Here is an 11507-nt window from a genome sequence, read left to right as displayed (position 1 = left end):
CCTCTCTGACGGATCCGGTTGGCACGTAACCCCGATTCACCCCGTTAAAGTTGCGCAGGAAACAGCATGCTGCGTTTCCGGTTAGTATTTTCAAAATAATAGTCGTATTTTCGGGTCGTGGGTAGTGAGGGGTTGTTTGTGAATGTTCTCGGTCATCCAAGGTCGTGATCACTTTTATCCGAAGGCAGCTGGAGGACTCCTTCTCCTGTCGCTCTGTCCTCGTGGGCCCGGTGGTGGCCGGTTCTGGTGGGTTCTGGTGGGTTCTGGTCGGGGTTTGTGGGTGGTGAGAGTGAAAGAGCAAACACTGGGTCGGTGTGTGGGCTTTCTGTACGTCGGTGAGGCTTCTGTCATCTTCAAAACTAAATTCAATTAAATTAAAAAAATATATATAATAAATATTTTACTTTGAAGGTCAACCTTCTGGCCGGAAATGCTCCGCTTTGTTTGCCTCGTGGTGGGCACTTGACGGCGCGGCAGTCTGTGCGGAAGTTCTTTCATCCTGCAGGAGGAGAAGAAGAAGAAGAAGAAGAAGAAGAAGAAGAAGAGGCTCCTCCGTCTCAACTTTCCGGCCGAACACAACAGACCGTCCGGGGAGGAAACTCCGGAGCCCCGGTAACATCCGCAGCAGCAGCTCCTCCTCCGGTACCGACGGTGAGTCGGCTGCTCTCTGCCCGGAGTGCGGAGCCGCCTGCCTGGGGAAAGTTGAAGGGGTCCCCGCGGCCTGCTGCTCGGCTAGCTGAATGCGGGTGGCAGTGCGGGGGTGGCGCGGCTGTTTGCGGGAGAGATAGCGCGCGGAGCGTCATCAGCGGCGTTTACGTGAGCGACCACTTCCGGTAGGGATTTTCAAAATAGAAAGGCGTTTCAAGAAATGAACGATTCAGCGCTTCGCCGGAACTTCCTACGTCCCTGAAACGTTGGTGAACGAACCTAAACTAAATCTCGCCCCTCCACTCGTGCCACCCTCACGGATTTCGTTACTTGTCCAGATTTGTGCTTTTTATTTTGGCGGTTCAGCCGAGTAATTTCCGTTGTGGGCGATGCTAACAGCGGCTAGTTTACCGCAGCTAACCGCCGCCGAGCTGTAATCTCCATTTTAGCTCGTGAGTGCGACCGGCCTCTCCCCTGCTCGCCGCCCGGAATCGGCTGTCTCCTCCTCGGCCTTCGCTCCCACGGCCTCCCGCGGGCCTCACCGGAGCTCCAGCGGCGTGTTTTTTTTTTTATTTATTTTTTTTTTTTGTGTTCCCGTTTTTTTGATTAACAGCTGGTGACCGTGAGTGCGGGAGACTGGAGGATCTTATTTGACAGCTTTTTACCACAGAGTCTGGTTGGACGTTTTGACGTGACGCCCAGCAGATCCGTTTTACTGTCACCGGATTTATTCCGTTTATTTCGGTGTTTGTACAGCAGGGCCGGAGTCACCTTCCTGGGGGGCCCCGCCGGTGTTAGGTCTAGTTCGGCCCCTGCAGACCCCTCATACACATGCATACAGTTTAAATCATTGGCGTGCACCGTCAGGACTGCTGAAACAGATTCATGGTGAAGTCTCACAGATCAATATCTGGCAAGTTTCTATGACCACTAAGTACGCTTTCATTGTTTTATGACATATTACACATCAATCAATCGGCGATTATTAAAAAAGACCCATAATATTTATAATAAAGACGGTATTTTCCCAGGATCAAATAGTACGAAAGTTTCTGTCATAACTTAACTCTTAAGGTCCTGATTCCAAACTATGAATCTGATCGTCTTAAATTATTGATCTGGTGCGAATCACAGTTCACACGGTCAGTAAGAGAAGTTGTGTCTCTCTGACACATCTGATGAGTCAGCGGGACGAACGCTCGCTGAGCTCGGCCAGACAAAACGTTATGAAATCCCCTGCGATGCACTCGGTCGACCACAGACGAAACCTCACAGTGTTCCTCTGTCCCCTGCAGGGCGATGGCGAGGCCGAGCCACAGCGATCACGTCCTCCAGCAGCTCAACAACCAGCGCGAGTGGGGCTTCCTGTGCGACTGCCTCATCGCCATCGGGGACATCTACTTCCGGGCGCACAAGGCGGTGCTGGCGGCCTGCAGCTCCTACTTCAGGATGATGTTCATCCGGGACCAGCAGGGGGCGGGACGTCTGGACCTCAGCAACATGCAGATCAGCGCCGAGTGCTTCGACCTCATCCTGCAGCTCATGTATCTCGGACGCATCGTCGTGGGGAGCTACGAGTTCGAGGAGCTCAAGGCCTCCATGGCGTACCTGCAGATGTACTACATCCCCGACTCGCTGGACGACCTGCGGGACATCAGGAGCTCCAACCTCACGCCGTCCTCCTCGGCCTCCTCGTCCTCCTCGTCCACTTCCTCCACCGGAGCCGCTGGCGGGAAAATGATGTTCGGAGTCCGCATGTACGAGCAGCAGAGGCCGGCGGCTCCGGAAGAAGAACGCTTACCGACGGCCGTGAACAGCAGCGGCGCCGGTGGCGGACGTCCGGCCGCTCCCGCCACCGTCAGCAGGCCGGCGGCGACGGCGGCGGCGGTGGCTGCGGAGGAGTTGGTGGTGACCACGCCTCTGATCGCGGCGCCGCCAGCTGCGGACGGAGCCGTCGAGCAGCCGTGCGACCTGAGGAAGAGGTCCGGCGGCAGGAGTTCGGCTCTCAAAGACCGTCCCAGATTCGGCCGCACCTACACCTGCGACGACTGCGGCTTCGTCTTCAGCTGCGAGAAACTCTTAATCGAACACATCCTGACCTGCACCAACCGGAAGGCCTACCATCCGCCCAGAGGCAACGCCGACGGCGACAACGACAGTAAGGCGGAGAGCTCCGCCTCCGAGAGCACAGAGGAGCACAGGGTCGTCTGCAAAGGCGAGGACGACTGGCCCGAGGCCAAGGCCAACTCTGACCTCGGCATCAGGTCGGTGGCAGCCGGGACGGACGGCGAGCCCGGGTCCACCCGGAGCATCAAGACGGAGCCGGAAGAAGGCGTGTTCCCTGAGATCGAGGTGGTCCGGATCGGCGAGTACGGCGGCAGGGACTGTAGCGCACGCCTCGCTGACGCCAAACGCAAAGACTCGATGCGGGAGAAGATGGGGTCGGACCGCGAACCGGAGCCCGGCGTCTCGGGTCTGGAGAACAGCAGCGAGCCCTTCGAGGGCCACATGTCGAGCAGCGACGATTCGGGAATCCCCGCGAAGCTGCGCAAAGTCAAAGAGGAGAAGCAGGACGCCGACTGCTCCCCCTGCGAACTCTGCGGCGCTCTGTTGACGGAGGAGGACAAGTCGGCCCACTACCTGTCCAACCACATGGGGCACATATGTGCTTGCGGCAGGTGCGGCCAGGTGCTGATCAAAGGCCGGCAGCTCCAGGAGCACGCGGAGCGCTGCGGCGAGTCTCACGGCGGCGAGTCGGACTCCCACGGAGAGGACGAGGCCTCCCTGCTGGAGGAGCCGCAGGGGATGGAGGAGGGCCTGCTGGAGGCGGCCGACCTGGCCTGCCCTCACTGCGGCCTGCTCTTCCAGAACGAGAGCCTGGCGCTGGAGCACGCCCTGTCCTGCCACGACCCGGAGCTGTTCCGCCCCGTGATGCTGGAGGAGGGCGGCGGCGGCGGGGGCGAACCGGACCACCGGCGCAAGCACTTCTGCAGCATCTGCGGCAAAGGCTTCTACCAGCGCTGCCACCTGCGGGAGCACTACACCGTCCACACCAAGGAGAAGCAGTTCACCTGCCAGACCTGCGGAAAGCAGTTCCTGCGCGAGCGCCAGCTGCGGCTGCACACCGACATGCACAAGGGCATGGCGCGCTACGTGTGCCCGGTCTGCGACCAGGGGACCTTCCTCAAGCACGACCACGTCCGACACATGATCTCCCACCTGTCGGCCGGGGAAACCATCTGCCAGGTGTGCTTCCAGATTTTCCCCGGCGGAGAGCAGCTGGAGAAGCACATGGACGTCCACCTGTACATCTGCGGCGTCTGCGGCGAGAAGTTCCGCCTCCGTAAAGACATGCGGAGCCACTATAACTCCAAGCACACCAAGAGACTATAGGAGCGGTCCGCGCGGCCGCCGCATTTATTACCAGTTTGTTACTAAAAAAAAAAAAAAAAAAAAGCCATAAATGTGAGAACAAATTATGCACTTGAACACCAAAAAGACACCTTTTTAATCTGCACTTTTGACGTATATGCATAACCTAAAACGGGCGTTCACACTGCGAGCCGAGGGGGGAGAGGGGCGGCGGCGGTTGGTCGCACGGGTATGACTCGTGTGGGCGGAGCCTTTGATCGCAGTTTTTTATTTTGTGCCAAGTTTGACAAGGTTGAGGTGACGTTCGCCTGCTGCTGACTCAGGATCGGACGAGACATCTCGGGCGAGAAACAATCACGTTTGCAAAGTCGGCGGTTTTTTACCGCTCAGCTGACCATCATATTTAAGAGAAGCTTTTTATACACAAGTTGAGATCTTTACATTTCCGGTCGTTTGACCGTCTTTAAGTTCCCAGAGTCTGCGAAGACTCTTCAATCCGTCCGGAAGCAGAACTAAAGTAAGAAAATGAGCAGGAGCTGGAACCGGTTTAACGTTGTCAGCAACGTACCAAAGTCGGCGTGGATCCCGTCGATATCAAACTCCCAGCATGCCTCTCCACCTCGCAGTGTGAACTCACGACGAGACCGGCGGTGAACTCCAAAAGAAATGAAAACTGAGGTGTCCTCGGGGGGGAACGGCGCCCCCCGGTGGCTCCTGATTGTTCGACCGGGGTGGTGATGAAATAATAAACGGGTTGGTCGTCGTAGCCGTGAGAAGACGCCCAGTTGAGATTGTTTTTGGAGTGAACTTCCCGTCTGGAAAAGGTCCGCGGCGCCTCGAGCCCGCAGCCGACGTTTTCTAGCTTCGATGTCAGCTTATTCCCAGAAATACTAAAGCGTCCGCGGACGAAAAACTGGCCGAGGTATTCGTGTCGTCGTCGCCGAGCACGAGACTCGAGTTCCGCTTCCTGATTTATTTCCGTTTGGACTCGTCGGTTTCCGTGCGGCTTCACGTTCAGCGCTCGCTGTCCAACATGCTCTGTGATTGGTGCCTTTACTGTAACACTGTTTCCTTCCTGTCTTATTCACAGTGATGCATGATGGGGGATGGACAGGCACGGGTAACGACCCCTCCTTTCAAAGTAAACGCGTAAACGGCGGATTATTAAAAAAAAAAAAAATTCCCAACAACAAAACACTAGAAGCGTTCGGCTCGTTGGAACCAAACCCGCCGGACTTTATCTTCTGTTAGACTCTCCTTTGCCTTATGAGTCTTGTTCACTTCAGAACCGGTTCCAAACCCACAAAGAGCGGTTCAGAACCAAACCGGACTGGTTTCTAACAAACCCGAGTCCGGACGCACGGTTCTTTGTCTCAAACAAAATACAATACGGTGCCTGATGTCTGACCGAGGTTCTGCCGAGGTTCTGCCCGCCCGCCGAGCAAGAAGAACCTTCTTTATTTTATAAGTTCCGTAACACTCGGTGAGGTTTTATCAGCGCATGCTTGGTTGCAGTTAATTGGACTCGCTGGCTTTGTTTTACGGCCGGGTTCTGCTGCTCTGCATCACGCGGTGAAACGCAGAGCTGTCATTGGTTGAGGGAGAAAGTAGAAATGACGTCACATAGAAGCGTGAACCGAGATTAATATGATTCATCGTTGAGCTGTAAACCCGTTAGGTATTCAGTTCTAAACAAAACCCGGTTAGACCGACCCAAAGCAGGACGAACCAGTTCAAACCAGAACTAATTCAGATGTGGCCGGACCGATTCAGTCCAAATCTGAATCAGTTCAGAGCAATACCAGTTTGACATCATAGTAAGGAGTCCAATGCTGACCGGGTCAGAACCAGCCAAACCCAGCACTAACCGCCTCAGCCAAATTCAGTAGTCTGAACCAGGTTTCAACTCACCCAGATATGACGGAACCAGGACAGACCAGTTCAGAACCAGTGCAGTCCAGTTCTGGGCCACATGTTTGTGCTGGTCTTCTGTGTTTCAGTTCACTGGGATTCTTCTGCTGGTCTCAGACAGCAGCTAAACTTCAATCGGTCTCAGACGAGAACTCGGTCGATCTGGTTAAGAGGTTCTGTGGCCGTTCGGACTTCCGACCGACAGGTTCTCCCGGTTGATTCTGGCGCTGATGGGTTTTACTTCCTGTGCACTGCAGAGTCAAACTACTTTTAACACAAACTTCAGCACAAATGACCCAAACGGTTTTAACACGGATCAGAACCAACAGAAACCAGTTCAGAAATACATGAAGCAGTTATAGTTCTGCAGGTTTCTGCTGCACTTCAGTTGTTCTGCTAAATATTTTCAGTCACAGGATTTAAAAGCCATCCTGGTTCTCACAGAACCTGGATCCTGTTGATCTTGATGGATTTGAAGGACCGAAACGGTTCCAGGTACCCGACCCGATGTTGAGCTGTGTGATGTTTGATCTGAAGCTTCCTGGTTTTGTTGCTCGGAGGTTTTTCTCTGCTGTCTGAAGTCCGTCCGTCTGAAACTCTTAATAAACCGAGTGAATTTCTGTTTGTGGAGAAACGTCTCCGTGTTCGGTGTGTTTATTCACAGGAGGAAGACTCACTTCGTCATCACTTCAAATCGAGGTTTCAGTTGTAACTCTGCGCTGAGGTAAAGCTTCACACGTGGATATTTAAGAATTTCCAGATGCTTAGATTCAACATGTTTATTTTGTATATTTCTGTATTTTCTGACATTTTCTCTGCCGATATTTCAGAAACTGTCATGTATTGATGATGGAAATAACCTTTGAGTGCAGCCTCGGTTCTCTGTGATGGAATAATGTAACCTGAGGAGGTAATTACTTACAGAATTAATGTTAATCAGGAAACTAATTACTCTTATTAAAGTCTTTTTATTTTTCGAAAGCGTCATTCCCAATAAGATTCGAGCCTGCAGTTCGCTGTGTGTCCACACGGGGGAGCTGCAAGACAGGCTGTTAAACTGTGTTTGCTCACGTCCACAGAGAACGACGGACTGACTGTTACATCACAGGATCTGACCGCCTGGAACAAAAATCAAATCAACAAATAATTAGTGTGGGGAAGGTGATCATTTACTCCGGACAACACTTGGAAAATCTGCAGCGAAGCCCCACATCCAGACCGAAAGCTCTAAAACTGACTGAAGCCCCCCCCCCCCCCCCCCCAAAAAAAAGAAACAACCTTAAGTCTCCAAAAGAGACCGAAGACTCTAAAACTGGATATTTAAAACGGGCGGAAAGTTCTAAAACCGACTGAAGACTCCAAAAAAGACTGAAACCTCTAAAACAGGCCGAAAGCTCAAAAACGACTAAAAGCTCTTAAAAAAGACGGAAACCTCTAAAAAAACAAAGAGACCGAAGGCTCTAAAACAGACTGAAGACTCCTCTGCAGTGGCCGGGACAGTGAGGAGATTCAAACTGCAGATTCACTTCCTGTTTCTACACAAAGAGTCGATGGAGCCAAACAACTTTTAACGGCTTTAAAAAAAAAAAAAAAAAAAATACTCAATAAAGCAAAGAGTTTAATTCAGGAGATGGTGGGACGATCCGAACCCCGTCTGACGGGATTAAAACAAGCCTCATTCATCTGATGGACCGACCCGCCGACCAGGACGCGTCCTTGACAAACGCATCTCATCATATTTACAGATTAAATCAGATCTCGGATTATCAGATGGATTACTGGGGAATAAAAATGCAGGTGTTTTGTTTTTGTTTTTTTCGGGATTCGGTTACAGTTTTCAGATGTGAAGCAATTCTTGTTAGAAGTGGAGCCACGTTTTAAAAACAAGTTTTAAGCACGAGTACAGACGAAGGGAACCTCGGTGGTCCGTTAAGCTCCGCCCCTCCGACCTGTGCTCGTTTTGTCTTGCCTTGATGTTTCAGGCCTTCGTTCGGTGGTGAGTCAAATGAAATGAAGGTTTACATCCCGAAAACAGTCCGTCGACCTCCTGAGTCACATCAAGACCCCCGAAGAACCAGAACAGACCTGCAGGCCGAAGCTCGTTTCTACACTCTGGTTTTATTTTCACTCAGATTATGCTGACTCAGCTGTCGGTGAAGCATTAACAGAACTGATCATTCCAGATATTGATCGAATCAGTTTCATCATCTGAACCCTGGACAGCTGGTCCGGAGGTTCAGATGATAAAACCTGACAGCGTCTCCTGTCCTGCCGTCAGTCCGCTCGTCCTCCCGTAAAAGATGATGTCCCCCTCGGTTCCGATCGTGTTGCTGGTCTGCATTCTGGTTCGTGTCCGGGCTCAGATGACCTGGACGGGAGGCGATGGAGACGCGCTCGCACGTCCTGAGAAAACCCCGGAAGAAGAACTGCAAATCCTGGTGCAGCAGCTGGCAGCCAGAGTCCAGAGGCTGGAGACCGAGAGCGAGAACAGAAGTCGGTCGGCTTTTATTCCCCTTCAGGACGAGAAGTTTGTGTTTTTGTTTCTGAGTCCGTCTTCTTTAATGTGACCATGTGACCTCCAACAGATGTATATCAGGCGGCCTTCTCCGCCTCGCTCGTCACCGATGGGCAAAAGATCCATCAGGGGCCTTTGGACACCAGCACCACGCTGGTGTTCAAGAAGGTGACGACAAACATCGGGAACGCGTACGATCTGGACACGGGTACGACTCGGCCGCTCCTTGTTGTTTGTTTGTTTTTAAGTGTAGAAGAGACTAAAGGCTAAAACCAACACGTTGACACCCTCCGGCAGTGAAGAGTCGTTCACCGAACGTCTCCCGCCCTGACCTGACAGCAACGCGTGTAATTCACCCGCCTGTCCACCGGAGGGCAGCGTGACCTTGTGAAGTTAAATGCTAGAAACTTGGCACCGACTCGCTGCCCTCTAGTGGACGGGTGGAAGTATTACAGGCTGTGCTCCTTTTCACCCTGTTCTCGGACCGCAGGCGTCTTCACCGCCCCCGTGAAGGGACTCTACTACATCCGGTTCACCGGCTTCGTCGGAGAGTCGGGTACCTTGAACGCAGCGCTGTTTAAGAACGACCAGAACATGTTCGCGATCTACGACACTCGGGGCGTCCACGGCAGCAGCTCCAACGGCATGCCGCTGGTCCTGGAGACGGGCGACCGGATCTACATCACCCTCTGGGCCGGCACCAGCGTCTTCGACCAGAGTCGGCTCACCACCTTCAGCGGCTTCCTCATCTCTCCCCTGTAGAGACGGAGGAGGAGGGTGGAGAAAGCTGGAGGAGTCACTCAGTAATTCAACTTTGATCTCACAACAGCAGGAAGGCAGATTTTGGGAGAAATGTTTTTAGACCAAAAAACACGAGAAAATCGAAACACATTTTGGGACAAAACTTCAACAACACATCTTGAAATTTAAAGTTTTTTTTAAAAGCTGTTTTATTCTCCAACGTGAATCACGCACACAGAAATCCTCATCCTGGATAATGGATGAAAAAAAAAATCCTCATTCAAATCCACCTGTAAAACAGAGTACAACTACCTGAGCTCGTGTGTTGATAGATTTACAAACAGGACGTTTTTATCCACATCAGATGAACATGACCTTTACAGACGGTCTACGAGCACAAGATGTTCTGGAAAAAGTTGATTTATTGTTGAAATTTTCCCTAAAACATTTTGTCTCTTCTGCTGGATTTATTTTGAACAAATAAAACTGCATTTCGAATCCGTTCAGTCTCGATTAATACATACTAATCACTCACATCAACACTTCAACCATGATCGATAACTAATCAAAACGAACATACAGACAGATTTTATTTTGAAAGGAGTCACCAGTGTCCAGTAAACTTATACTCCTTCTTCCCGACCTCGGACCCCGAGGAGTCCGTCTCCGTCCACCCGCCTTCGGCCGCCCGGTGGGTCGGTAGGTTGGACGGATCGTCCGCGGTGACAGCAGGCGGCTCGGCGGTGCTTGGAGCCGGAGAAGTGACGTCCTGGCCGGCCTCCGCGGGGGGTCCGGCAGAGGGGACCGAGGTAACCGGAGTGTCCCCGGGAGGGACTTCCGTGGACCCGGTGCTGGGAGTACTAGGAGTACTGGGAGTAAAAGTACTTTTATCAGATGTATTAATTTGAGTTTCAGTCGTCACGTGACTCTCTTTCTCAATAGATCTATTACTGATAACGTCACGGTCCCTGTTTAAAGAGTTATTTTCATCGACATCACATTTTGTTTTATTTCTAAAGTTTTTTGCAGCTTCAGCTTCAGTAAGATTCACTTCAGTCCTAGAGGTCCCGGTCCCGCTCCTGGCGCGGGTCAGTCCCGGTCCAGCTGTGGGTCTCCAGATGAGGCTGTAGTAAACAGCCAGGAGGACGGCCGCCAGAGACACGGAGAGCACGTAGGCCGCCGCGGTGGTCAGTCTCACCCACTTCCTGTTGGCTTTGGCCACCAGCCTCGCCTTCTGCTCCCCGGTGTAGGTAGCAGGCTTTCCCCGCTCCGCAGCGCCCAATCCCGGGGTCCAGTTCATCGGGTCCCGCATGGTCTGACGGTGCTGCTGGTCAGGGTCCGGTGGAGGTAGACGAGTGTTTGGTCGGTCGCAGCCGAACAGAGTGCCTGCAGACCGGCGAAGAGCCGTTAGCGTCCCGGTTCCTCCACCATCCTGATGTGGACCAACAGCTGGATCCTCCGGAGGGTCATATTCAGACTGTCAAGTTAAACCGACTCAAGGCGGACCGGAAACTCCCAGGCCACGCCTTCAAAATAAAAGCCTGGCGTTCAGAAATGATTTTGGTGCCCTTTTAAAAACCTGTTCTTCTGTTTATTCACTGGCTGTTTATGTTGAGGGTTAAACAGGTTTTACACGATTTTTTTTTTTTTTTTTTTTAAACAGTAAAAAGCTATGGGGACGATTGCAGAAAAATAATAAGTTAAAAATAGTTAAAAGTAGACACCTCAGCATTTTTTTTTAAATTTTTTTTTTACATTTTACATGGTATCTTTAAAAAGCAGTTAAAAGCTGAATCTATTGTGCTCTTGTTATCTTGGTAGGACGCCAGTGCAATACTTAAAGACGTCACTAGATGGCGCACAGCTCTCAGGAGGAGCCTAACGGCCCTACAAGCTAAAGTTGTCTGCCTCTTTGTTTCTGCACTCAGGTGTGTTAATATTCCTCAGTATCAGCGACAAGAGTGCAGTAAATTGTTGGAGATAATGTGCAGTGCAGCTACATAATAAAGAGCAAACGCTTCTCTTCACAGTCAGTTAACACGTTTTCTGGTAGTTCGTGAGACTTGAGGCTCGTACAGAGGTTTGTTAACACAGCGGAGGTTTATTGTGAGCGTTGAATGTATTGAATGTTGAATGAATGTTAGTTAAATCTACCTGTGTAATCTGTTTTACTATTTGTGCTGCAGAAGCGATGAGTTGTACAGATACGGCAGCTAAATGAGAAAAAAAAAGTTTTCTTTTTTGTTGTTGTCAGTATGTGACTGAAGAACATTTATGTGGTTAAATGACTTAGTTTGAAGCAGATAACTCAGTCTGGTTC

At 51.5% G+C, this 11507-nt stretch overlaps 2 protein-coding genes across 5 annotated transcripts; both read left to right on the top strand.

The window, feature by feature from the left end:
- Positions 1-560: 560 nt before the first annotated feature.
- zbtb1 (zinc finger and BTB domain containing 1) lies at positions 561-7532 on the top strand. Of its 4 annotated transcripts, XR_011179426.1 has the most exons (3): positions 801-1582; positions 1944-6841; positions 7011-7532. XR_011179426.1 is itself a non-coding variant. In XM_069172625.1 (2 exons), exon 2 carries the CDS (start codon positions 1948-1950, stop codon positions 4039-4041), a length of 2094 nt encoding a protein of 697 aa, XP_069028726.1. In that variant the 5' UTR covers positions 561-651; positions 1944-1947; the 3' UTR covers positions 4042-6912. The 4 variants fall into 4 exon arrangements, 3 of the variants coding, with proteins under 3 accessions (XP_069028726.1, XP_069028727.1, XP_069028723.1); XM_069172625.1 differs by lacking the exons at positions 801-1582; positions 7011-7532 and adding an exon at positions 561-651 and having other exon boundaries at positions 1944-6912; XM_069172626.1 differs by lacking the exon at positions 7011-7532 and having other exon boundaries at positions 801-1561; positions 1944-6912.
- A 644-nt stretch (positions 7533-8176) lies between these two features.
- Positions 8177-9685, top strand: LOC138212323 (complement C1q tumor necrosis factor-related protein 3-like). The gene is made up of 3 exons (XM_069172649.1): positions 8177-8424; positions 8517-8654; positions 8937-9685. Exons 1-3 carry the CDS (start codon positions 8232-8234, stop codon positions 9206-9208), a joined length of 603 nt encoding a protein of 200 aa, XP_069028750.1. The 5' UTR covers positions 8177-8231; the 3' UTR covers positions 9209-9685.
- The last annotated feature ends 1822 nt before the right edge of the window (positions 9686-11507 follow it).

Source organism: Embiotoca jacksoni, unplaced genomic scaffold (genome assembly GCF_022577435.1).
Source record: "Embiotoca jacksoni isolate LCO1_2020_lvr unplaced genomic scaffold, fEmbJac1.0.p SCAF_54, whole genome shotgun sequence".
Lineage (NCBI taxonomy): Eukaryota > Metazoa > Chordata > Actinopteri > Embiotocidae > Embiotoca > Embiotoca jacksoni.
This window is presented reverse-complemented; position numbering and strand designations above follow the sequence as displayed.

What these genes read in the sequence shown, in the direction of transcription:
- LOC138212323 (XM_069172649.1), top strand. Translation starts at nt 8,232, where the DNA reads ATGATGTCCCCCTCGGTTCCGATCGTGTTGCTGGTCTGCATTCTGGTT. An exon ending in GACCGAGAGCGAGAACAGAA is followed by an intron (nt 8,425 to 8,516) that starts GTCGGTCGGCTT and finishes GACCTCCAACAG; the next exon opens with ATGTATATCAGGCGGCCTTC. An exon ending in CGCGTACGATCTGGACACGG is followed by an intron (nt 8,655 to 8,936) that starts GTACGACTCGGC and finishes CTCGGACCGCAG; the next exon opens with GCGTCTTCACCGCCCCCGTG.